Source organism: Abrus precatorius, unplaced genomic scaffold, assembly GCF_003935025.1.
Source record: "Abrus precatorius isolate BTA unplaced genomic scaffold, Abrus_2018 Scaffold11, whole genome shotgun sequence".
NCBI classification, from domain to species: domain Eukaryota; kingdom Viridiplantae; phylum Streptophyta; class Magnoliopsida; order Fabales; family Fabaceae; genus Abrus; species Abrus precatorius.
The window spans coordinates 23567048-23591147 of record NW_020874303.1 but is presented as its reverse complement, the minus strand read 5'-3'; the positions used below and the strand labels follow the sequence as shown (position 1 = coordinate 23591147).

At 31.8% G+C, this 24100-nt stretch overlaps 3 protein-coding genes across 7 annotated transcripts; 1 reads left to right on the top strand and 2 right to left on the bottom strand.

Annotated features, from left to right (window-relative positions):
* Positions 1-170: 170 nt before the first annotated feature.
* LOC113854969 (SWR1 complex subunit 2) lies at positions 171-7317 on the bottom strand. Of its 3 annotated transcripts, none has more exons than XM_027486346.1 (9): positions 7022-7317; positions 6644-6934; positions 6290-6365; positions 6071-6190; positions 5880-5948; positions 4360-4402; positions 2750-2815; positions 1467-1660; positions 171-520 (listed from the first exon to the last, which is right to left on the bottom strand). In XM_027486346.1, exons 1-8 carry the CDS (start codon positions 7235-7237, stop codon positions 1471-1473), a joined length of 1071 nt encoding a protein of 356 aa, XP_027342147.1. In that variant the 5' UTR covers positions 7238-7317; the 3' UTR covers positions 171-520; positions 1467-1470. The 3 variants fall into 3 exon arrangements, with proteins under 3 accessions (XP_027342147.1, XP_027342148.1, XP_027342146.1); XM_027486347.1 differs by having other exon boundaries at positions 183-502; positions 7022-7285; XM_027486345.1 differs by lacking the exon at positions 171-520 and adding an exon at positions 1120-1382 and having other exon boundaries at positions 7022-7285.
* Positions 7318-8413: 1096 nt separating this feature from the next.
* LOC113854213 (glutamate decarboxylase 1-like) lies at positions 8414-11438 on the bottom strand. The gene is made up of 7 exons (XM_027485104.1): positions 11280-11438; positions 10929-11133; positions 10267-10467; positions 9632-9846; positions 9267-9520; positions 9110-9162; positions 8414-8985 (listed from the first exon to the last, which is right to left on the bottom strand). Exons 1-7 carry the CDS (start codon positions 11366-11368, stop codon positions 8518-8520), a joined length of 1485 nt encoding a protein of 494 aa, XP_027340905.1. The 5' UTR covers positions 11369-11438; the 3' UTR covers positions 8414-8517.
* Positions 11439-15781: 4343 nt separating this feature from the next.
* On the top strand, positions 15782-20756 carry LOC113854002 (protein NRT1/ PTR FAMILY 8.3-like). Of its 3 annotated transcripts, none has more exons than XM_027484776.1 (5): positions 15782-16110; positions 16797-16902; positions 16979-17196; positions 17527-18083; positions 19508-20756. In XM_027484776.1, the coding sequence occupies exons 1-5, from the start codon at positions 16060-16062 to the stop codon at positions 20328-20330; spliced, it is 1755 nt and encodes a 584-aa protein (XP_027340577.1). In that variant the 5' UTR covers positions 15782-16059; the 3' UTR covers positions 20331-20756. The 3 variants fall into 3 exon arrangements, with proteins under 3 accessions (XP_027340577.1, XP_027340576.1, XP_027340578.1); XM_027484775.1 differs by having other exon boundaries at positions 15846-16122; positions 19508-20717; XM_027484777.1 differs by having other exon boundaries at positions 15846-16110; positions 17527-18007; positions 19525-20371.
* The last annotated feature ends 3344 nt before the right edge of the window (positions 20757-24100 follow it).

Sequence of the window (24100 nt, the reverse complement as noted above, 5' to 3'; positions counted from 1 at the left end):
TCTCTTTTGTGCAACTTGACAGCTTTAACTCGTTTCATTTACTTTTGAGTGTATTTTTTGGAATCTAAGTATAGCAAAGAAAAGGGAAAAAAAAATTTAAAGGAATAATTACCCACAATATTAAATAAGGTAGCAATTTTAAGTTATTCAAATAACAAAACATAATTTTGATGCATTTGATCAAGTAAACACAATTTTTTTCATTAAGGCATAATGTTTAAGAAATTGTGAAAGGTTGAATGTACTCTCTGGTATTCTCGTGGATGAATATAATGCTTCGCAATTTACCCCTTAATGTGAATCTTTTGCTTCGAGGGGTCATATCAATTGTAAAAAATATTACAAACATTTTGCACATTAAATGGTCATGAGCAGCTCAAACCGTTACGAGTCTCTGACACCCCCCCCCCTCCGACGAAGTTTCTAATCGCAGAGTAAGGTTGTTGTCCACTTCGAACCGTCATGATCGTTAATTTTATGGTTGAACCATTGCTAGCTGCAACTGCACACACCTTTAACGCTGAAATCAATTTTAAATTATTTAATAATATATTGATCATATCTTAGAACAATTTAAAGTATCTTGGATTATCTCCTGATTAATTTTAAATTTCCTCATTATATCCTAAGTTTAGTTCTCATTTGCACATTGCCTAGTGTTTTCTTTCCTTATTCAGTTAGGATTATGATTTAATATTAATAAAAATAAAGATCAGTGCTTTATGTTTTTAACACATTGTAATACATTACATCAATTTAATGTCAACGTTTAGTCCCCGTGTTCTCCTTTTTCTCCCTCTATACCTAAAACCCTATAATTTCAATGCTTACCATCCCGTTCGTTCCCAAACAAGATAGAAACTTCGCCTCATTCCATCATAAAATACCCAAACAATGGTATGATAATTTTTTTTTTTCCATTTCATCTCATCCCATTTCGTTACACCTATCATAATATACTTTTTTTTCGGTCATAACCTATCATAATATCTTAAACATAGCCTTAAGACAAATATTCTAATACACTCCTCATTTGCCTTTTCCTCCACTCTCCTTATTTCTCGGTTTAATCAATTCACCCACATATTATCTTTGCACCAAAAGATTTGATCTGATTTCCCAAAGACGTATCAGCTCATCATGTTACCGACAATTTGTCAAGGAAATTGTTGACATATCATGTATCTTTCTTAAGTGTAGGAAATTTTCTTTTTTAACTAATGACATTTTTATCAAACATACATACGGAGCTCCAGGACAGGAGACCCATCATTTCTTTGCAAGCACCGAAATAAGGCTCCTATAGTCAGTTTCTAATATTATCTCAACCTGAAGTCGAGATCATGATGTAGTATAACCATGACATCTTTTACTATCAACCACTGAAATTAACAAGCCTCGTCGTTACAAGAGATTGGATAATAAACAAATCATTTTAAAAAGGAATAAGAGAAAACATCAATTACCAATTTAGTCAGAGTCTTCATCCTCAAAAGCAGGAATTCTACGAAAACGAGCTAAGGACCGACCATCTGGATTTACATTTTTATCTGGCATTATTGATCTCTTTTGCTTAATTGAAAAACCAAATCCAGAAACTGAATCATATAGGCCTCCCATGCTCATATCCTTTCTAGTGTTAGCATTTTCATTCGAAAAGCTGCAAAAAAATCCCCCATTTTAAAACTGATTGGGAAATAACCATTTCATTACTTGTTCTCAACAAGATATTCAAACAAATATCTAAATAAATGTATGCAAACATGTAATTTGCCACTTCATGGTTAGCTGGGCTGGTCCCAAATTTTACTTAATTAACAATACATTTCAATAATAAAGCCAAAACCCACAACTTTTCCAAAAGCTTAAGCTAGGCAAATGAATGTTTTACATATCTAGCACACCCTCTTATGCAAGATCCCTCACCAGCTCACGCAATCTTGAGTTGAAATTTAACCTTTTTTATAAAATGAGGGTAACAAGGATTGAACTCTAGACCATATGATCATACAAGTTTTACTAACATGTCACCAAATAACTCTCCCATTTTATTACAGCCCATTTATGGTTTTTATATCGAACACCGACCATAGGCTTTCCAATAATAGTATGTATGTCATGGATTTCAAGATTAATGAAAAGGAAAACACTAAATAAATAAATATAAGAACCAAATGATATAAGTTGAGAATCAATTTGTCAATCATATTCTTCCCTCTTAAGATGGCACTTGTGCTTATTGGTTCGCACTTTCTTGCGAAAGTATTCTACTTTTTAGTTAAAATAAAATTTATAGGTTAACTTAAAAATTTGATCCCTATACTTAACACATTTTATGCAAAGTATTATAAAGTGTAGAGACCAAAGTTGTTTTCATGTAGGGACTAACATAAAAAACTTTGTACAGTATAGCCAAATTTAACACCAATTAACAGTAATTTTAACCAGTTTTATATTATAGTATTTTCAATGATAAAATTTCACAGGGATAGGACTGATCCAGAAATCATCTTTCTCTATAATATTAGACCAAATCACTCCAGGAAAACAGAAAAAAAGAGATTAGCTTGAATTCTTGAAAGTATAACCATTTAGTCAAATCTTTTTTGTAAAACTATAGTCCCTATTAAAAGAATCACAAATTGAAATATATACTTAATACAACTAAAAAAAATTATTTCAAAAGGGAAAGCATGACAAATTCCATCACAATTAGAGAAAGACTACTTGCAAACCAGAATAGTCGTACCATTCTCGAATTATTTTAAAAGCTTCTTTTGTAGCATATGGCAGCCCAGTCTTCGGATCACGGTACCTACATTAAGCCAAAGAGAATTCATTAACAGTATGTGGGGTATAGTGGGAATAAACTAGGAAAATCTTCCAACCAATCTACTGAAAATTAATGACAATCATAGAAATGGTTATGCATGATGCAATTTCAAAATCCAAGCAAGAATCAACTAGTCTTCTAATAAGAAAGCATAATGTGGCCTGGGCAAGAAATCAGGTCTGACCAGACAAGAAAATGAGGAAAAAATGATCAAACAGAAGATGATGAACAAAAAAGCAACCTGAAGTTTGATTACAACAAACAAACAAGAAGAAAGCAATATGATGCATAATTCATAAAAAAGATTATTCCATAACCTGGATGTATCACCAAACTTTAAAAAGACTGTCATTTATCCTACAAAGATTATAAAATCTTAATCTTGTAAGAATTTAGACTTCCCTTCCTAAAAAAATAAATGAGTTCTAATTACATGCAAATAACATACAAGCCATCAAAACACCATCAGAACCAAGAACTGCAAAATTAGAAAAGGAAACCCTTTGATAAAAGACAAAATTACTTAGACAGCTTACTAATACTGAGTGCACAAAAGTGATAAACGTCCTGAACATTAGAAAAGAAGCTAGAGAAAACCTTCATCAAATCACCACTCAAAATATTCAAACAACCCTAATTAAAGGCCATGGTGAAACCATCAGGACAAAGAGCATCTAGATCCACACCCCAAAAAGCACTCCTCATGTTCCTCCTCAAAAGGTGCCTCTAGATGTTCATCCTTATGATCAGCTAAAGGCTTCCAATCAAAAGAAATTCATAAAACCGAGTAACTTTGTCATTTTAACTTCTACCATGTGCCACTTTTTTAAAGATACTAAGTTGGCATCCCCTCCTTGGCCTCATTTAACCACCACATATTGATATCTCTTTTCAAATGCAACAAAACATCTCATTACTTGATAGAGAGGGAAAAGAGAAACAACACAGCCAAGGAAAGGGACAGGATATCCTCTTAAACAGAGAAACCAAAAGAAAACAGAAAGGTAGACAGGCACCTAAGAAATGGCAACCAAGTTGTCCAGTGTTTCATTGCCTATCACAAAGTACACTAAACAAATCATGGGCAAGAGAAACATAAAAAAACATCATACTAATAGTCCAACATTGACTTTATATGGTTCACCCGTAATTTTTGCAAGGAATACAAATTAAATGAATCATCGTGGCATCCATCCACAGTGAATGCCTTTTTTTTTTCCTTTTTGTTACAAACTGCTGTCAATGCCTAACTTATGTTATTGCCAAATGCTGTGTGTTTTGTACCACACAACCCTATCCACAGAAAACGAATTCTGAAGCAAGATTTACATTACCATTTCTCCACAAATCTCAAATTTTAGGTGACTTTAAAATCCTCAATCTGTCATACCAATTAATCAATGTAAACGTCTTTTGAGGATAAATCACTTACACAAGAAACCAAAATCTTAAACCATATGCCCATCAGATATAGTAAGGAAAAATGCTATATACACACAATTAGGCATTGATATATGAGCTCTTACTTGGCAGGCAAACCAGTAATCGTGCAAACAGGTTGCTCTGGATCTGAAAAGAAATATACATACAATTGTATAAGTAAAAAGAAAACTTGTAAAATAATGTTATTTTGAGCCATGTTTTGCTTGATTATCAGAACAGAAGGTTAACCCACACATCTTGTTTCGAGAAATGCATTACTGAATCTTGATTATTAGAACAGAAGTTTTATCTTTCAACAATCCAAGGTCAAAATAAACTACTGAGAAATACGTGGACAAGTAATTTTTCATATTTTTGGTTAATTTATTTTAATTGTGTATATTTCAGATCTTCTATACCGCATATTTTTGTTTTTTATTACAAGATTGCAAGTAAAACCACACAAATATCTAAATTCTATTCAATTTTCCCATATGGCCATATTTTCTATGCAATCAGGGTACTCTTGGTATGTTGCAACTAATACAACAATAGTCAAGCCTGATCCCTGTTGAGTGGAGTCAGCTACATGGAATTGAGCCTGCCATTGAGCTCAATCATGTATCATATGTTCATGAACGAGTACCTTAAACACTTCGTAATAACCTTTCCAAGTCCAACCCTGCTGTTTTTGTCCTCCCCTCGTACCCATTTCTAATGTGGTGCCGTCACTAACTTCAGATTTTACCAAGGTCTATAGAGTGTGCAGGTGATTTGCTCTCACATCCCCAAACTATTTTCAACTATTGTCCATCATTATCCTATATAGTTGCCACTCCAACTTTCTCCCTAAAGAACTGATCATTTTATTTTTGGTATAGAAGCCACTCCAACTTTTTCCCTAATGAATACACTCCTTAGCCTATCCATCTTGTTATAGCCACTCATTCATTGCTTCATTCTCATTTCAGTGAACTTCAATTTTTGCTCATGATTGCATGTCTAACTACATTTTGGTAAAGCCTTCATTTTCAGTGTAATACATTCAAGGTCCCACAAACTCCTAAAACATTTCTCTGCTTCATTCATCCTGTTTGGATGTTATGTTTGACTTCATTAATGATCCTCCCATCCTTTTATAAAATAGACCCTAATTATGCAAAGCACTCAGTTGTCTGTACAACTGTACTATCATCAACTCTCCTTTTCCCAACTAAATTAAAATCCACTTAGTTTGTATTTGAGCTACTCAATTGAAATTCAGTAGTCTCCAGAAAAACCAAAACCTTTCTACTCAATTTCAACTGAGAATTTACTGCCTCATTAATCTAATCCTCTAGAACAAAAGGATCAGGGATATGTCCAGTGAGTTTTGTTTATTAGAACAAAAGGTATGGGTTAAATTCAAACCTTGAAGCAAGCCTGATGTTGTAATCAATAACTAAATTAAATTTAATCAAGAAAAAATCATCTGAGTGGCCAAATATGGTGTAAAAGCAATGCTATAGCAATACCACAGGGAATTTAATTTCACTTACTGCAAAATTAATGGATAAATTCTTCAATATAAAAATAAACCAAACTGTCAATCTTCTTTGAACTATTAGTGGTAAGAGGGACTCACATTGTACAGATGTTGTGGCAATCTCAAAATGAAACGATGCCCCTTTAGCAAACTCTAAATACGAACAACCTGGAAGAATTAACAGATTGCTATATGAAAAATGACAACAAAATAAGCAACATTACCAAATCAACAACGAAGGTAAAATGCAGTATCCAAAGACAGTATCATTGAGTATAGAAAAATCTTACCATCTTTTGAAATATATCTTATCTGTGGACCATTATAAACAGTTTTATGCACAATTGCTCTTCTCTTAACTTCTTCCTCTCTAGCCAAAACACGCTCCAGATTTCGCAAGTTCATAATTTCTGCAAAGTCAAAATTATAATTGAAACAGTGAACGATCATTGGGAGTTCAAATAAGCAAAAAAACACAACCAGCAGATGTTAAGTGTCACAATCTTGACCTGTTTGAGCAGCTTCCAAAAGCATTTCCTCTTGTGTCATTCTCTTCTCCGCACCCTCTTTTTTTCTTTTCACCGGCTGAGCCATTTGAAAAAAAAAAAAAAAACATTTTCAGACCAGAATCACAAAACTGGTAACACTATAATGAAATAAACCCTTATCACAAAAAACTCAACCTTCACTGCCCCAATAAATAGTAATACAAAAACACTAAACCATTGAGCATAACTTATTTACATCCTAGATCAGCAAAACAAATGTCAATTACTATTTCCTAAGGCTACGCAAGTGATCAAATAGTCAGGAAGAAAACAGATTGAGTGACAAAATTGAGAAGAGAAAGAAAGAGAATAGACCTTCATGGTTGCTTGAAGTGCTGCACGAATGGCATCTCTCTCAGCTTGGCGAACAATGACGGAAGTCCTGGTGGACTTCCGAACCATTCTCTCTCCAGTATCATCATGCTGTTCCTCTGCAACCTTGGGAGAATTTTCCTCCTCCTTGGGAGAGTTTTCCAATTTGGATAAGATTTTCTTCTTCTTCTTCTTCTTGGCGAGAATCTTCCCGGGAAATATGAGTCGCTTCTTTTTATGCATTTTTTCATCGACATCGTTTATCGGAGGGTCCTGATCGTCGGGTTCGGACTCCTGAGGAGAGAGGAGGAAGAAAGAGGTGATTGATGAGATGAGATGTGATGTGGAGTGTTAGAAAAGAGTAAGGGTTAAACGGAATACGTGTTCGTCGAAGTCAGAGTCGAATTCATCGGCGATTTCAGGCTCCTCTTGGTAGTTATCGTCGTGGTCGTCTTCTTTGAGAGCGTCCTGGTTCCAGAAGAGGTCGTCTTCGTGGATTTCTTCGTCGAGGAGTTTCGTGAGTCTCTTGCCTCTCGTCGCTCGAGACGCACGATCCAGTAGAACAACGCCTCTCTCTTCTTCGCCTGACTTCTCCATCCTCCACCCACTGCAACGCCGTGATTGCTTTTGCCTATGTGCTCATCCGGGTTGCCTTTTTCGCTTTTATTTTTTTTGGGGGAATTATGGGAATAAAAATTTGTATATTTATGATAAATTATCAAAATGTAAATGTCCATTTCTTGTTTATTTAAATTAAAATATTTTATAAACTTAATTAGTTTTAAATAAATTGGTGAATATGCTTACTTTAGAAAAACAAATTCATAATCTTATTTTCTTTCTCTAGATGGAAATCCTTTAATTTTTATCCCTAAGTTAGAACTTTTTTGGATCCTTTAGTATAATAAGTTTATGTAGAAGAAAATAAAATAAAATAATTGAGTGTGCTTTCTACGTTTTATTTGTGCTCAGCTCAAGTTTATGAGTGACTTTTTTCTTTAATTTTTAATAAATGTAAAGCAATCATGGAATATAAATATATTTATTATATGTTTAATAGAATAAATGTTTTCAATAAAAAAGTATTTTTAGTTACTTAAGATCAATTCAAATTATTCTTGTGAATAATCAATTCAAAGAATCAGTTGATCGTGTTTTTTTTTAGTTGTTAATCAAGCCTAAGTATATAATACATCGTTTATTGGATAATTTTACGTACATAGAATTGAATTTGATTAATTTTGTATAAAATTCTAAGGATTACTTTTATACCGTGAAATAACTTGTCTCGGTTGAACAAAATGTTATGTGTACTGAATAATTACACAGGCAGTTAGATTAAAATCAAAATATTATTTAATGAAGTTTAAATTAAAAATATGAATCAGTGAGCTTATTTCAAATTTTCTTTTTATGATTGGCTAAAAGAACCTACGTTCTGTTTGAAAGCATTGCAATTTTTATTTTATTTTTTTGGTGAATAAGCATTGCAATTTATATGAACTAGACATTGGGTTGGAGTATCCCTTTTATCCTATTTGAATTATCCTTTTGCTGATAGAATAAAAAAAGACACTGATACTGTTAGATGCACTTAATAGTATAATAACAACAACAGCCGAACTTTCATAATAAAATCACTGTGGTAAAACGTTCAAAAATGTAATACAACATTATCGATTACATATATCTCAATCGACATCGATTTTGAAGAAATCGAACAAAACAAATAATGAAATAAACTATACGATTTGCACAAAATTTTTCGGAAAAAAAAAAATAAAGCAAATATAGTTAAGACTCGAGTATTGATGGAGTTAGAACAAGTAGTGAAGGCTCCTTATTTAATTGTCTCAGTGAGACGTAACCCTCCCTAGCTAAGCAGCCATGATTTTCTGACGCTTATTGGATTCTTGAGCAATGATTTCCCTATGTGCTTCCAGTGCAGTCTTCTTGACCCCAGTGTCAACCAAGGCCTTCTTCTCTTCCTTAATATTGGTCACTTCTTTGGGGGGAAGAACCTTTTCAAGCTCATGCACCACATTTTCTATGTCAAGCACAAGCCGTTCAGCAAGGGTGCGTGAAAACTCTGCCCTTATCACCACGCGCAGCACGTTGATGTGTTGAGCTGCTGGTGGCATTGGATAAGCCGGAACGATCCAACCGTGGCGCCTCAACATCTCTGATATCTTGTACTCGTCGTACTTGGTCCTGTCCTTGAGAGAAAATGCCACCACAGGAACACCATCGTCTTTTGAGAGTATGTTGAAGCGTCCATTATTCTCCAGCCGTTCCTTCAGCAACATTGCATTTTCTCTGCAGTTCTCCATTATGCTCCGGTACCCCTAGTAAGTCAAATGAGAGCATGTAATGTAACATCAGACACATGTTGAACTGAAAAAATAATCGTTTTTTCTATACATGTACTTATATTACAAATATTATTTTATAATATAATTATAGACTCACCTCTTGGCCAAGGCGAATTAGTTGATAATATTGAGCAATGATCTGACTAGAACCTGCAAGTGCAAGTCAATTTTAGGCTTATACAATAACGTAATTAACTCAATGGTATAAGCAAGTGTTAAGTAATCAAGCATCAAGAAATATAGTTTGTGATTACCTTTAGAAAAATTGAGGGTGAAGGTGGGTTGGTCAGCTCCGAGGTAATTAATGTGGAAGACAAGGTCCTCTGGCAAGTCTTCCTTGGTCCTCCATATAACCCAACCAATTCCCGCATAAACAAGACCATACTTGTGGCCACTAACATTAATGCTTTTCACCAATGGGAGTCTGAAATCCCATTCTAGCTCTGGATAAAGGAAAGGAGCAATAAAGCCACCACTAGCGGCATCAACATGAATAGGCGTATCCCATCTATAATATGACAAGTAAAGCAAATTAATTATTACAGGGTAAAGGAAAGCTACAGGTAAAAATATTTGAATTGGAGAAGACTCGAGAGCTAATTAGTGGAACATTACTTACCCAGTTTGCTTGTTTTTTTCCATCAGTAGGTCATTTAAGAGCTTGACATCTTCGAACTCTCCATTATAAGTTGAACCCAGGATTGCAGCCACACAGATAGTGTTCTCATCTACCAGTTCAACGGCTTTGGCAGGGTCCATCACGTAATACCCTTCCCTCACCTCCACTTCCCTTAACTCCACCTCAAAATACCTAGCAAATTTCTCCCAACATACCTGCACATATAAATTATGCAAAACGAGTATCAATTATAAATAACTCATAATTCTATTATATCTTTAATTCAATCCTATACCACTGATTAGCAATTCAGCATCGATAATAATTCAAAAATCAATATATTTATTTTATGGCAAAATGATTCTCATACAATATTTGGTGGAAAATACAATCAAATTTGGGAATGAATAGTTAAGCAACCATAGTACGTAACTGCTGATTTACATGGCCAATATTTTGTGGGTCAAAATCTCAAAATAATTGTAATCGCCCATTTAAAGGTGATCTGAGATGGGACTAGATCCATCTGACATAATGCTACATTCTCAATTAACGGGACAAAAATGTGACAATGGGAGGGACTCTTAACGTTCGAGGGATGCCAAAGTTTAACGATGGGAACCCGAAATGAATACCTGCACATTGGAACCAGTGACCAAGTTGGGCTTATCATAGGGTTTTCCCTCTGCCTTCCGCTTGTTCTGCCACTTCTTCTTGAATGCAAGACCCGCCAGCATTATGGCCTCTGAGGATCCAACGGTTCCAGCTCCAACTGCAGTCTCATTTTCTCCAATTTCAGCATGGAACAAACGTGCTATCATGTTCACGCACCGGTTCTGTTCCAAAAAAAGTACAACACCAGGAAAACTATAAGTGAGGGGATTAAAATAACAAAGATAATATCTCTTTCATGTTCCAAAATACTAGGATTCAAAAGGAAGATTCTTCCTCTTTTGGGGGACGGCCTAGATTTTCCAATAAGAAAAGAGCAGCAGCCTCCAATATAAAAATAATTATATAATATTAAGCAACCACGTAAGAACAAAATAAACATTTTTTGTGGTTTGAACTTCGAGATTTTCACTGAACTCAAATTTAATCAGTCAAATCTTATAAATATCGTAATGGTACAAATGGTATGTTATATTCAGTTAAGATGAACAGAACTCATATTGTTTCAGTTTATTTTAGGAAAATAATAATAATAATAATAATAATAATAATAATTTCTTAAAAAGAATTGAAAAACATGTGCAGAGTCCAATATATGCAGGTATATGAGAAGATGAGAAAGTACGTGAAGGTCAGTGGTGACAGGATACTCGTCCATGTCGACATAGTTCTTGTTGATGGATTCCATTATTAGCTTGTTGCACTCTTCCTCCATGGATGTGGTGACAAAGGAAGCCAGGTTCAGCTTTGGAATGGCATCAAGCTGCAGTTCATCGTGTATGTTCTGGTATGCAGCTTCCTTGGGCATCGAGTTCTCCGGCATGCAGAACCTACATCACCAAAAAACTTGATCAATTACAGTAGAGTTGGATTTACGTTTGCAAGTATTTCAACGTGCTTCTAAACTAACATTAACATCGCAGAAACAAAATAAAATCAAAGGCATGAATAAGTATGAAAAGCAAATTAAATATACCTAGGAAGAGAGTCCGTGGCATAAGGGGAAGCAAAGTTGGAATGGTGGAGAAAGAGGTCAGACTCAGAAGGTGGTTTTGGAAAAACCATGGTGAAGTGTGTATGATATGTTGTTGATATTGGAGACAGGAGAGAGAGAGAGAACAAAGAGTTTGTAAGGTATTGTTTGTTTGGATGTTTGATGAGGAGGGTTGAAGAGGCACGTTGTGGTATTTATAGTAGGTGGGTCAGAAGTCAGAACTCGGAAGGGGAGAATCGTTCTCGCCTTGCGAATTTTCTCTGCCTGGATTAATTACATGTGCCACAAGACTTTGAAACTCTCTTCATAGCTTTTTCCTTTTCTCATTATTTTCTAGAGAATGAAACGCAAGAAAGTTATTTGCGCGTTCTTATATTTTCAAACATTTTTAATACAATTTTACAATAACTAAATTTATTTATTTATATATAAATCAGAAGGAAAAACTACTTTTTTCTTTCCTTTTAATATTAGCCTCCCCTTTCAACCACAAGGTGGTAAGAGTGTAATATGTTCTCCTCAAATTTAAAAGTCTTATATCATGGATTTATATTTTTAAATTTAGATTTTTAATTTTAAAATACTCACAATACACAACTAGCATGATAATATTTGTTAAACTTTATTTAATTTTTTTACCTTTTCTTTTCTTTTTGACATTCCTTGACAAATATAAATTAAAAAAATTATTTTAGTAAAATACATTACTATTTATTTATATCATAACACAATTAAATTCGTTTTCGGATATACTTCTTTCAAAATACAATGAAATGGTTAAAAGACTTTTTAGCACAATTTTTTAATATTGTTTTTAATCATGAAAAGAAAAATCAAAAGTTTGGATTCATCAAAGGTAAGCGTTTGGAAACATCTTTTTTTTTAGAGTTAATCATTTTAATTTCTTTAAAAACGTTTAGAAATTTTAAAATGAACTCAACAAAACGCATATAGAATCCTCAGCTTTTGCGGGTAGATATTATGCCTTTATATTAGATCGTATACATAATTTCATAATAATAATAATAATAATTTACAAAACATGCAGAAAAAAGTATTAATAATATCATGGTTTTAATTATTCATTAAAATTTATTAAAAATTATGCAAATTTCATTATTGGTTTATTATTTATTACTCTTAATTTACTAAAAATATAAAGAAATATTAAATTAAGAATAAGACTTGCATAATTTTTATAATTTTAATTAGTAAAAAATATGTTAAAAATTGCATTTTTATGGTTTCTCAAAACTAGCTACTAACAACCTATAAGCGTTGGTAAACCGGGTTTCACGTGAACGGACTTTCAGTTGCCGTCCATCCATGATTCGAAATTCGAAGCTCATTTACGACGACTGGCATGAAATTGATTTCACACCTAACATACGGCATGTTTAGATTAATTTTTAAAAATTTTTATTTTTATTTTTTTTACAGTTGTTAAAAACAAATAAATATTTTTAAAATAAACGAAACCAAACATATACTTACAATTAATTAAAAGTCAATTCCATAAACTTTTTAACCGATACTTATAAAAAGTCAATTTATATATACTATTTAAAAAAACCCTCATATAAAAATTTTATAGGTTGAGAAACATAAATCAATTTTAATTTTAAAAAATTAATTAATATTATATGCTCAATTCATTTTATTATCATTAAAAAATGTAAATTAACTTAATAATCTAAACATAACATGTAGTCTTAGAAGAAAGTAAAAACAAAAACAAAAGAAGCCCATGGAATCCGCCAACAGTAAGTGACTCATTTCGGGGGAAGTTGGTTAATTATAAACCCAAAAAAAATGGAGAGAAGACTCCCAGAGAACATTTACTCCGATTAAGGCTTTGCTTAAAGTGTACACGTGAAAATGAGTTTTTTTTTTATATTTATTAAAGTAAATAAAAAGCACAACACTTAAAATACTTTATTATTTTAGTAAGTTAACCCGTAGTTTCAAGTTTAAATATTTAAAACAAAAATACTACACATAATGATTCTACCTACTGCAAAGAATAGCTATAGTTTTTCCTAGTTACACATTAAGCTGCAGTTTTGGGAAGAAGGTTTGAGTTGGTCTCGAGAAGAATGGAGAATCTGAATTTCCAAAGGGCAAAATAAGGAGCTCATGGTTTTGTTACAAACTTGTCATCCTACGCTCCATCTGGTTTCCTTTCGCTCACTGTATCACATTTATCGAGACGTCTATGCAATGGTTGGTACTGGTAATCAAAACCCTTAGAAAACTCTCACTTCTACGCATCGTATATAGCTCATTTATAAATTCACTAAATTCCACAAAACACTTTGAATTAGATTACCGTTTAACTTTTACACAATCATTACGTAGTTGTTGGACTAACCTTTGGAGAAACTTGATTAACAAGTTGGTTTCGTTTGTGCCGTAGAAAAGGGAACAGAAATACTGGGAAGGAGAAGAGGAGGAAGGCAAAACCAGGGGGAAAAAGTCTTATGAAAAGTAAAAAAGAAACCCTCTTCGTCAACGTCAAGCATTGAAAGTAAGAACTCAAGACTCGTTAACAATTTCAAATAACATTTTCAACATGCTCTGATTTTCTCCTCTTCCCATTAACTCATCTTCAAATGTAACCAAAACAGTTTTCCCCGATTCAAATAATTTTTATCCACCTCTCCTTTGTTTTGTATTAATCTGTACTATAAATTTTTAAATATGTTTTGATTTTTAAAACTTGACTTTTCATTCTAATTTTTATAAAACTTTTATTTTTTATTCTAATTATATTTAACAAAAATTATGTAACTTTAATCACTTATTATAGGTTTAAAGCATATGATATTTTTATAATTTTTAGATTAAAAATAAAATCATAAAGTTTAAAAAATGACATATTTTGAGCGATTAAAAATAAAAAAAAAATTGTCAAGATTTGGAACTTGTCAACTTTTTATGTCAATTTTCCCATTATTAGTTGAATTTTTTTATTTTTTATTTTTTTCGTAATGGGGATGGATTGCTTGATTTATCCACTGTTTTGATTTATCCATTATTAAATCACGTGGAATAAAATTTTTAAATGAATTTTTCTAGAATCTTATTAAAACTAAACGTAAATCAATGAATGCATTGTATCAAAGATCTTTGCCTGTAAACCTGTGGAGGCCCTGTAATTAATTGTCCTCGGTTACTAATTTCTGTTAGCTGATTTTTATTTTTCGTATTTGGACAAAATGCTCAGAAGAATTAGGTACTGAACCGCGTTATTAGATTGTATAATTTTTAAGCATGCTCAGATTAGATCTAATGAGTTGAAAATATCCCTTTGGTCTCCTTTAGGCTTTAACTGCAAAAATATTAATCTAGCGCTGACCATTGACCAAATGGATATTGATGTTTATGGTAAGCTATGAGATCATATTTATAAATGTCTTGAGACTAACTAGCAAGCCTTCACAACGAAAAGTTCAGCATGGTTAAAGGTCAACGTTCAGACAGTTTGCTTGGGGTTTATCACAATGGCCATGAAAAAAAATATGGTTATATATCCAATCATATTTAACACAATCATATTAGTATTTAACACAATCATATTTTCACTCTCATTCTTAAGCTTAGACGACAATATTAATAATGACTAATGGTCAACATATAAGATGAAAAAATATTACATTAGCTCTTAAAACTATATACACAGTGGTTTATTTTTTAATTTTATAAAATATAATTTATTTTAGTCACTAAAATATTAGTATTTTAAAATTCAACAATTAATAAAAAATAAAAATAAAAATAAAAATAAAAATATCGTATTCATATAATTTTAACAAATATTTGAATAGTCTCCTCATATGACTAACCGAGTAAGGCGACTTTTTTCTTTCTCATATTTGAAGGGCCGGTACTAGACAACCCGTATTTTATTAAAAATGCAAACGGAATATATTTACTGTATAATAATATGAAACATATTTAACAACTATTTAAAATACTTATTATAACAAGACAGCTTATAAAAATAATATATATATAATTTATTAAATTAAATTATTTATTTATTCAATAAAATATATATTTTAAACTCTTATGTAAAAAAAATTAAATAAATACTTAATTAAATTATGTGTACAAACATACCCTCCATGCCTTTTAAAGAAAGCCCAAAACGATTACGTATTAAACTTAACTTTAAACTCCCATCCCTTCACACATGTTCGATGTTTTAAAGTTTGACCAGTCCCTGCTCGAAATGTATTGGTGTGTATGTGTATAGAGAGAGAGAGAGAGAGAGAGAGAGAGAGAGAGAGAGACCAGTATAAGCCCACGGACCCAAATTAAATGGCCCAAGAGTAACATGACCCACCCATATACCGCCTCACCGTAATCTTTTATTGATTGGGCCTTTTAGTGATGCAGAACTTGCGTTCGATTAAGACAAAACAAAACTTGAGAACATTTCATTTGTTGAACAAAACGACAAGTCGTTAAGAAAGTTTGTTGTTTCAAGCGAAAAAGATAAATCAGAGACATTTGAGCTTGCTTCTTCTCTTGGTTTGCTCACCTTATTGGAAGACCTTCATCTCTCTCTCTCTCTCTCTCTCTGGCATTCTTTATTCTGCCTGCAAGTTACGTCTCTGTCGTACAAACTCCATTTGATTTGCAACTTGCAAGCAACACAAAACAATTGTGGCGTTTCTTGAGCATTTCGAGGATATTTGTTTTTTTATTATCCTTAAATTGCACCGTTTCTCTCACTCTCTTTTCGTAGGAACGAGTGATGGGTTCCATTGAGCATGATTTGTCGCTCGCTGAAGAGGCTCTTCTTCAGGTCAGTCACCTCGTAAGAGCATTCTTACTCTCCCTAGGTTCTCAATATTTCTAATTTATTATTGAGGGGAGTTTCTGAATTTGTAAGGGTGAATGATGAATCCTGTTTAAGTTTGGTTTTGGTCAACCATCTCATTTGGCTTTGCAAATAAAATAATATGAAGCTTTCGCTGCCCTTTTTATTGTTTTCATTTTGGTTGGTGGAGTTTGTTTGTTTTAATTGGAGAGATTTCATTTATGTTTCATTCAATTCTCTGTACTTCAACCATTTTCTTATTGGCCCTCAATGATCCGTTTTCACTTTTTATGATTTCTAGTTTTAAAATAGACGTGAATTGGTTAAGTTAAATGTTTTTGTTGTCAATCCTTTTTGGTCTAAAATTATGTTACTTGATTTGGAAAAAAAAAAAATTTCAGTCACAACTCACAATCGAATCTTGACATTGTAGCGATATCAATTACGGCACTTTGATGTACAAATCTACTATTTAGTTTATTGTCCATTTCTATGTTTTCCCCCTTCGTGTTCTTGGTAGTTAAGCGTTAAATGGTGATCTTCAAGATTTAAAATGTGGAACAAAGAAGTATTTCAGTATAGTCGATGCCTTTCTTGACCTTCCTGTCGAAACTTTGCAAAGAATTGGTGTTTGGCTCTATGATGATCAATTTGTTGTTTTATATCTAAAGGATGAAGAGCGCAAACAATACACAGGAGATGGCTCAGTTGACTTTAAAGGGAGGCCTGTTCTTAAGCAGAATACTGGCAATTGGAAAGCTTGCCCCTTTATTTTAGGTAAGTTTTTTAATTTGTTGTTATCAATCTAAAAATACTTTTGGTTGACCGCATTTTTATATAATGTGAATCACAGGGAATGAGTGCTGTGAACGTTTGGCGTACTATGGCATTGCGACAAATCTTGTTACCTATCTTACCCACAGACTGCACGAAGGAAATGTCTCTGCTGCAAGAAATGTCACCACGTGGCAAGGCACTTGCTATCTTGCACCTCTCATTGGAGCTGTTTTGGCAGATGCTTACTGGGGACGATACTGGACAATTGCTATTTTCTCCATGATTTATTTCATAGTAATACAGACTGAGATAGCTTTATTTTTCCAATCAAATAATTCTCTGCACACATCTCTCCCTTGATATACTTCTTTCTTCCATTGCACTGCTTCTACTTGACATCTTCTAACTTTCTTAGCATGGAACTGAGGAACTTTTATGGATTTCTTGAGTACTGAATAAAATTTTCAAATGCATCATCACATTTGAAAGGTTATGGGGTTAATACAAGGAACATGCGGTGTATGTATCAGCATGTTGGTATTTTTTGTCATCATTTTGTTTTCTGTGAGCCTTTTGCTCCTACATGCTTTGTTTTATGGTCTTTAAAATGGCTATTTCTTGCAGGGGATGTGTACATTGACTCTTTCTGCATCAGTTCCAGCACTGAAGCCTGCAGAGTGTTTGGGTTCTGTATGCCCTCCAGCTACTCCTGCACAATATGCTGTGTTCTTCTTTGGTCTCTACCTGATTGCACTTGGGACTGGTGGTATAAAACCATGTGTGTCATCTTTTGGCGCAGATCAGTTTGATGATACTGATCCCCAGGAAAGGATTAAGAAGGGATCCTTTTTCAACTGGTTTTACTTTTCTATCAACATAGGTGCCCTTGTATCAAGCACTTTTATTGTGTGGATTCAAGAAAATGCTGGCTGGGGCCTTGGATTTGGCATTCCTGCTTTATTTATGGGACTAGCTATTGGAAGCTTCTTTATAGGCACGCCCCTCTACAGGTTTCAAAAACCAGGGGGAAGCCCTCTCACAAGAATGTGCCAAGTTGTGGTAGCATCTGTCCGGAAGCGGAATCTGGTTGTCCCTGAAGATAGTAGTCTCCTGTATGAGACACCAGACAAGAGCTCTGCAATTGAAGGAAGTCGGAAACTGGAGCATAGTGATGAACTAAGGTAATTGTTTTGCTTCCTTTGTGTTTACTGTTGGAGTGTTATTAGCTTACATGGTCACAATACAGGAAAAGGTGTATCTTATTATGCATGTTAACTTATGCCTCATTGAATTTGTCTTTCAACCAAATTCAAAATTAGTTTGTAAAGGGTAATGTGGTGTAAACGAGCCCTGTTTTTACATCATGGAAACAGAGGTTGTTCATTAGGCTCTTACGGGCCAGTTACAGCATTGCTAGACCTTTAGGCCTCGTTTATCACCCAAGATAAGGCCAGATGGGATAGGATAACTAATATTAGCTGGCTTTATTTGTTGTTGGCAGTGCACTATAGAGAGCACAACACTATCTGGCCATGTAAGCTTGTCAGGTGATTTCCGTATGACACTATTTATGTGATGGCACCCCTACTATAACCCTTGTGGCATCTCTTTTTCTTCTCTTGGACTGTCACTTTTTTTTGTTATGCATACACATCCATCCCCTTGTCAGACATGGTAGCTATCACAATCATCAAAGTAGGAGCACTTTTTGGAGAGAACACACATCCATTCTCTGATGGATTTATTCATATTATTCTCCAACATTTCAATGGATCTGCACATTTTCCATTTTTTTTATGAGCAAGTTTTAGAGTATCTTAAACCATCATCGTTATATTATCCAGTGAATGAGAGGAAGACCCAATTGTGTTTGAGAATGTAACTAGTAAACAGTTTACTATTATTCTTTCTTTTTCTCTTTCTTTCTTATCCTCCTTTTTGGATTTCTTAATTCATATCTCAAATTTCCTTCCCCACATCTCTCTGGTTCTATGGTTAAAGTGTAATCTCAGGTGTGATTCTCCCACAGCTGTGCATTTTTATGTTATAGTAGTAAAGGAACCAAATTAGGTTACCCTAATTTTGGTAGCATTTTGATGTATAAAGGGTATTTGTGAACAAATTTTCCAATTCAATTTTAGTTAGTAATCAACAAAAACATGATAGTTTTAAAATGCTAATTAGGTGGATAGTTTTTATTTCTTGTCTTGGATGACTTTACAAGATTTATTTGCATGTCTTGGATGGATATCATCGACGATGACCTTGCTATATTTAATCATTTTTTAAGAGGGATAACAAATATATCAGAGTCTTGTCAGGGTTTCTCCTCCAAGTAGGGTAATGGAAAATTCATTGCTTTCTTGCTTCTTTTCCCTTTTTTAATAAGAATATTATTGGTTGGGATAGTTTTGTACATTAGATTGCGTGTTAACAATTTTCTGTTAGAAAGTCTTTGATGAGTTGAGAAATCCTCTGCTAATAATCTGTTATTCTGTATTATTGATAAGACCTAAAGTATCCTTATCTGCTTCAGAAGATTTAATACATTATTAGCAAGGTTTTGCTGTTCTCTAAAACTCCATTTCCTTTGTTTTTAATGAAGGTGCCTTGATAGAGCAGCTGTAGTGTCTGATGCTGAGACTAAAAGTGGCGACTATTCTAACCAGTGGAGAATCTGCACTGTGACGCAGGTGGAGGAATTGAAAATCTTGATCCGCATGTTTCCAGTTTGGGCTACTGGGATCGTTTTTGCTTCTGTTTATGCTCAGATGTCGACATTGTTTGTGGAACAAGGAACAATGATGAATACAAGTGTTGGTTCCTTCAACATTCCTCCAGCTTCCCTCTCAAGTTTTGATGTAATAAGTGTTATTTTTTGGGTCCCCGTCTATGACAGGATTATTGTTCCCATTGCAAGGAAAATTACAGGCAAGGAGAGGGGTTTTTCAGAATTGCAAAGAATGGGAATTGGGCTTTTTATTTCAGTCCTGTGCATGTCTGCAGCTGCTGTGGTGGAGATTGTGCGTCTGCAGCTTGCAAAAGATTTTGACCTGGTTGATAAACCTGTTGCTGTGCCCCTTAATATATTTTGGCAAGTCCCTCAATATTTCTTATTGGGAGCAGCAGAAGTATTCACATTCGTTGGGCAGCTTGAGTTCTTCTATGACCAATCTCCAGATGCTATGCGGAGCTTATGTAGCGCATTGTCGCTTCTGACTACTTCACTTGGGAATTACTTGAGCTCTTTCATTCTTACTGTAGTAACTTACTTCACTACACAAGGTGGAAATCCTGGATGGATTCCAGATAACTTGAACGAGGGTCATCTCGATTACTTTTTCTGGCTTTTAGCTGGACTTAGCTTCTTAAATATGTTGGTGTACATAGCTGCTGCTGGAAGGTACAAGCAGAAGAAGGCTGCTTAGGATTTTTCGGGCATTAAGTGTACACACGTTCTGATATTTCTCTATGTTGAAATTAATTAAAATGTCTTGCAATTACAAAGGAAAATCTGTGTTATGCCCTCTCTCATGAAGCCTAAAAGTGATAGGATTGCTTGCTACCCATTTAGGCTTATTATGGGCAGTTAATGTTCACTTTTGAAACTTTTGATAAAGAAAAGATTGATACCCCTTTCAGATTGTAGTGTTTGATTGACGGGAAGCAAAAACAAGTAGAATGAACTACGGGGAGAAAAGTCGCGTCAGCTCATAAGCACAGTAGGAATCGGAATAATATGAGAAAGTTTTATTATAATGGATAACATATGAATGCTATTAGTTAGCAGAATAAACTTGCTATGTTGAGGCCTTTCGGAATATTGGTGATTATTGATCAATGCGGTTTGAGTTCATCAAAGGCCTTATATACGTGGATCTAATATGCGTTTCATGTACTAAAAATAATAATAGACGGTGATTTGAGGCCTTTTCTGTTTTATAGGAAAAGCCTTGTTACTTCAAGCACTTCTAATTAAGAAGATAAACAAATTTCTACTGGGGTGTGTTTCGTGTATAGAATTGGAATAACTTTTATGTTTTGGTTATTGAAAAAAAGTTTAAGTGTAGGGTTATAATTGGAAGTTGAAGTTCAATTTTATTCTGATGTTTTTAAGTAGGCGTAGCCATGAGTGGAATTATGTTGCTCAAGTTAAAAAAAAAAACAAAACAAAACGATTCATTGGCATTGGTGGCAAGATAATGATGATTGGAGGTGACAGGAGTGGTGATGAGATTCCTTACAATTGAAGTGATAATAATGATAATAATAATAATAATAATAAGTGTGATAAAGTCGAAAAAACAGTTAAATATTACGAAAATAAAGTTAAGACTTATGATTCAAAAAATAGGTGTTAGGAATTAGAAAGGATCATTATTAGTTATATTATAATTTTATAGAATTAACTCGTAAAATTGTTATTTTAATTCTGACAAACTTTAAAATTAAAGTTGGCTTAAATATACTTTTTAATTCTTATTAATATGAGAAATTTTGTTTTAATTCTTTTATTGATTAATCTTTATAAATTTAATAAATTTTTATGATGTAACATACAATTACTCATATCATGATACAAACCATTCTAAGGTGACAAATAACATAACTTATCCAAAAGTATTTTTAAAAGTTTTAAAATTTATGAAGATTAAGAAAAAAAAAGATATAAAACTAAATTTGACCATATTTATAAAAATAAAAATATAATTTATGTATCAAAATTCAATTTCACATTTGACTCCGTGTGTGAAACAAATGCATTGACCAGAACGTTTTACTTTGTGTGTATATATAAAGAAAAGATCTGCTGACTCAAAGCTTTTAGAATTACGTCCAAGTTTTTGCAATTAGTTAATTTTCATCTAATGACTTAATATCATGCTTGGTAATCTAAAGAGATACAACCGTGCACTCATTGATTTTGACAAGGAAAAAGATTAATCAAAGCAAAACTTCACTATCCCAACAAGGACAGATTTTGTCATTTGGGAGTTGATATATAGAAATTATCAGGTAAACTGAATTAATAATGGACAAAAAAAGGGGGAATTGATCTAATCAAATGTTGGTTTGTATTCTCGAAAATCAGTTCACTTCCTCCTCTTTTAACTGTAAATTCTCCTCTAATTTATCATCTGTATTAATATCACAATTTCTTATTAAAATTCTTTTGCTAATGATTTGAGTGACTCTTTTAGGATAATGCAATTAATGATTTGTGTGTATTTAGTCCTCTCCTTCAGTGTTGGAGGAACATACTTTTCAGATTAATTAAATATAAATTAAATAGTGTGTAACGTGATTATATTAATATAAGATGTTTACTTTAATTGTTCATAGCAGGTTTTTTTAGACAAATTAGTTTTAATTTCCACGGATTAATAAAATTAAATTTAAAATATCTTTCACAAATAAATTATGAATTTAATTAAAATATAACAGCATAAATATTTTTATATTTTCCTTTAATTAAAAATTAATATATCAATAAAAATAATCAATTTTTATACTTATTTTAAAATTTTATATATCTTATATTTTAATTATTTATAATGTAAAAAATTACATTAATAATACATAAAATATATAATCATAATTTGTTTAATATTCATTTTTTAAAATGGTCATGCAATTAACTTTATAATATAAAAATAAATTAATTATAAATGAAAGAAAATAAATTTAAATAATTTGAAGGGCTATCTTCTCTCTTCCATAAAAATTTAAATAAAAAAATTAATTCATATTGTGTTTAAAGAAAATACTGTTTTTAGAATAAAAATAAAAAATAAAGTATTAAGAATAGACATTTCTTTGATAAATTAATTAATTATAATATATTTTAATTTATTTTTCACAAAAAATATATATTTTATCATAAATTATAATACTTTAAATATATAATAATAATAATAATAATAATAATAATAATAATAATTATTCGTCTTTTATTTTGATTACACGCATGTATATATGCAATAGTTGAAAAGAGAAAATAATTCAAATGGGATAAAAATGTGATAAAAAATTTTGAATTAATTTTATAATTTGTAATTCGAGAAAATAACTATTTTAATATGCATGTGTCATACTGTTTTGGTTGCAGAGAAATCCATAAAAATCTAAACTATAATTTGTTATACTCTATAATTCAATAATTATAATAAACTAAAGTGTATAAAAAAACTGTTTTGATCATAGATTTAATATAACTTTTTATTGCAGTAAAAAAATTAATTATTATATCATAAGTAAATATTCTACAATCTTATTTTTTACTTAAGTTTTAATATTATAATTATAATATTATATTGTAGTAATAATTATATTTATATTATAATCAAAGAAAAAGAAAAAATAAAAAAGTGAATAAAACAGTAATCAAATTTAAAGTCTCAATCATGTAATTGTAAAATAGAGATAAAAAACTTGTTAAATATTGTGATGAAATATATAATAATAATAATAATAATAATAATAATAATAATAATAATATATTATTATTATTATTATTGTTGTTGTTGTTGTTATTATAAAAACTATATAAAAGTTTCTTAAGATTAAAAAAAATACTCTTAATTTTTGTTTATAATATAGAAAATTCAAAATTAAATTATTATATATATACATATCATATTAAGAAAAAAAAATATTCGTTATGAACAATTAATTTATATTATTTGTTATGTATTCAAACTAATATATATAATAAAATAGTTATTCATTGGCTCTAGATAAAATTATAAAATATAAACTTTAATTTTGTACGCCTCGTGATATAATAATTATAAAAAACATATAAATATTTTTTATTATTGATTTAATATTTTATATTACAATAAAAAAATTTACTATACAATAAATAAATATTGATTATACATAACAATTGAAGAATATAATATAATTAAAGAGAGAAAGAGATATGAAGAAGTGGGAAAAATAACTCTAAAAATTAAATAAAATAGACAAACAATAATCAAAACAAAGTCTCAACTCTAGAACTGCGAAAAGGAGTACAAACTTGCTCAATAATTAATTTTTATTACCTATTATGAATTTATACTCGTACATAATAGTAAATAATTTGATTTAAATTAATATATAATAAAAAATTTACGATTATTAATTTAATGAAAAAATTTATATTATAGTAAAATATTTATTATACTTTAAACAAACATTTGATTATATATGA

Excerpts from the sequence above, each read along its gene's own strand:
- LOC113854969 (XM_027486346.1), bottom strand. The coding sequence starts at position 7,237 with ATGGAGAAGTCAGGCGAAGAAGAGAGAGGCGTTGTTCTACTGGATCGT. Across the intron at positions 6,366-6,643 it reads CACTTCAAGCAACCATGAAG|CCGGTGAAAAGAAAAAAAGA; the intron begins GTCTATTCTCTT and ends CAAATGGCTCAG. Across the intron at positions 4,403-5,879 it reads TGCCACAACATCTGTACAAT|ATCCAGAGCAACCTGTTTGC; the intron begins GTGAGTCCCTCT and ends ATTTCTTTTCAG.
- LOC113854213 (XM_027485104.1), bottom strand. The coding sequence starts at position 11,368 with ATGGTTTTTCCAAAACCACCTTCTGAGTCTGACCTCTTTCTCCACCAT. Across the intron at positions 10,468-10,928 it reads CTGTCACCACTGACCTTCAC|AACCGGTGCGTGAACATGAT; the intron begins GTACTTTCTCAT and ends TTTTTGGAACAG. Across the intron at positions 8,986-9,109 it reads TAATTCGCCTTGGCCAAGAG|GGGTACCGGAGCATAATGGA; the intron begins GTGAGTCTATAA and ends TTGACTTACTAG.
- LOC113854002 (XM_027484775.1), top strand. The coding sequence starts at position 16,060 with ATGGGTTCCATTGAGCATGATTTGTCGCTCGCTGAAGAGGCTCTTCTT. Across the intron at positions 16,903-16,978 it reads AGCTTGCCCCTTTATTTTAG|GGAATGAGTGCTGTGAACGT; the intron begins GTAAGTTTTTTA and ends TGTGAATCACAG. Across the intron at positions 18,084-19,507 it reads GAGCATAGTGATGAACTAAG|GTGCCTTGATAGAGCAGCTG; the intron begins GTAATTGTTTTG and ends TTTTTAATGAAG.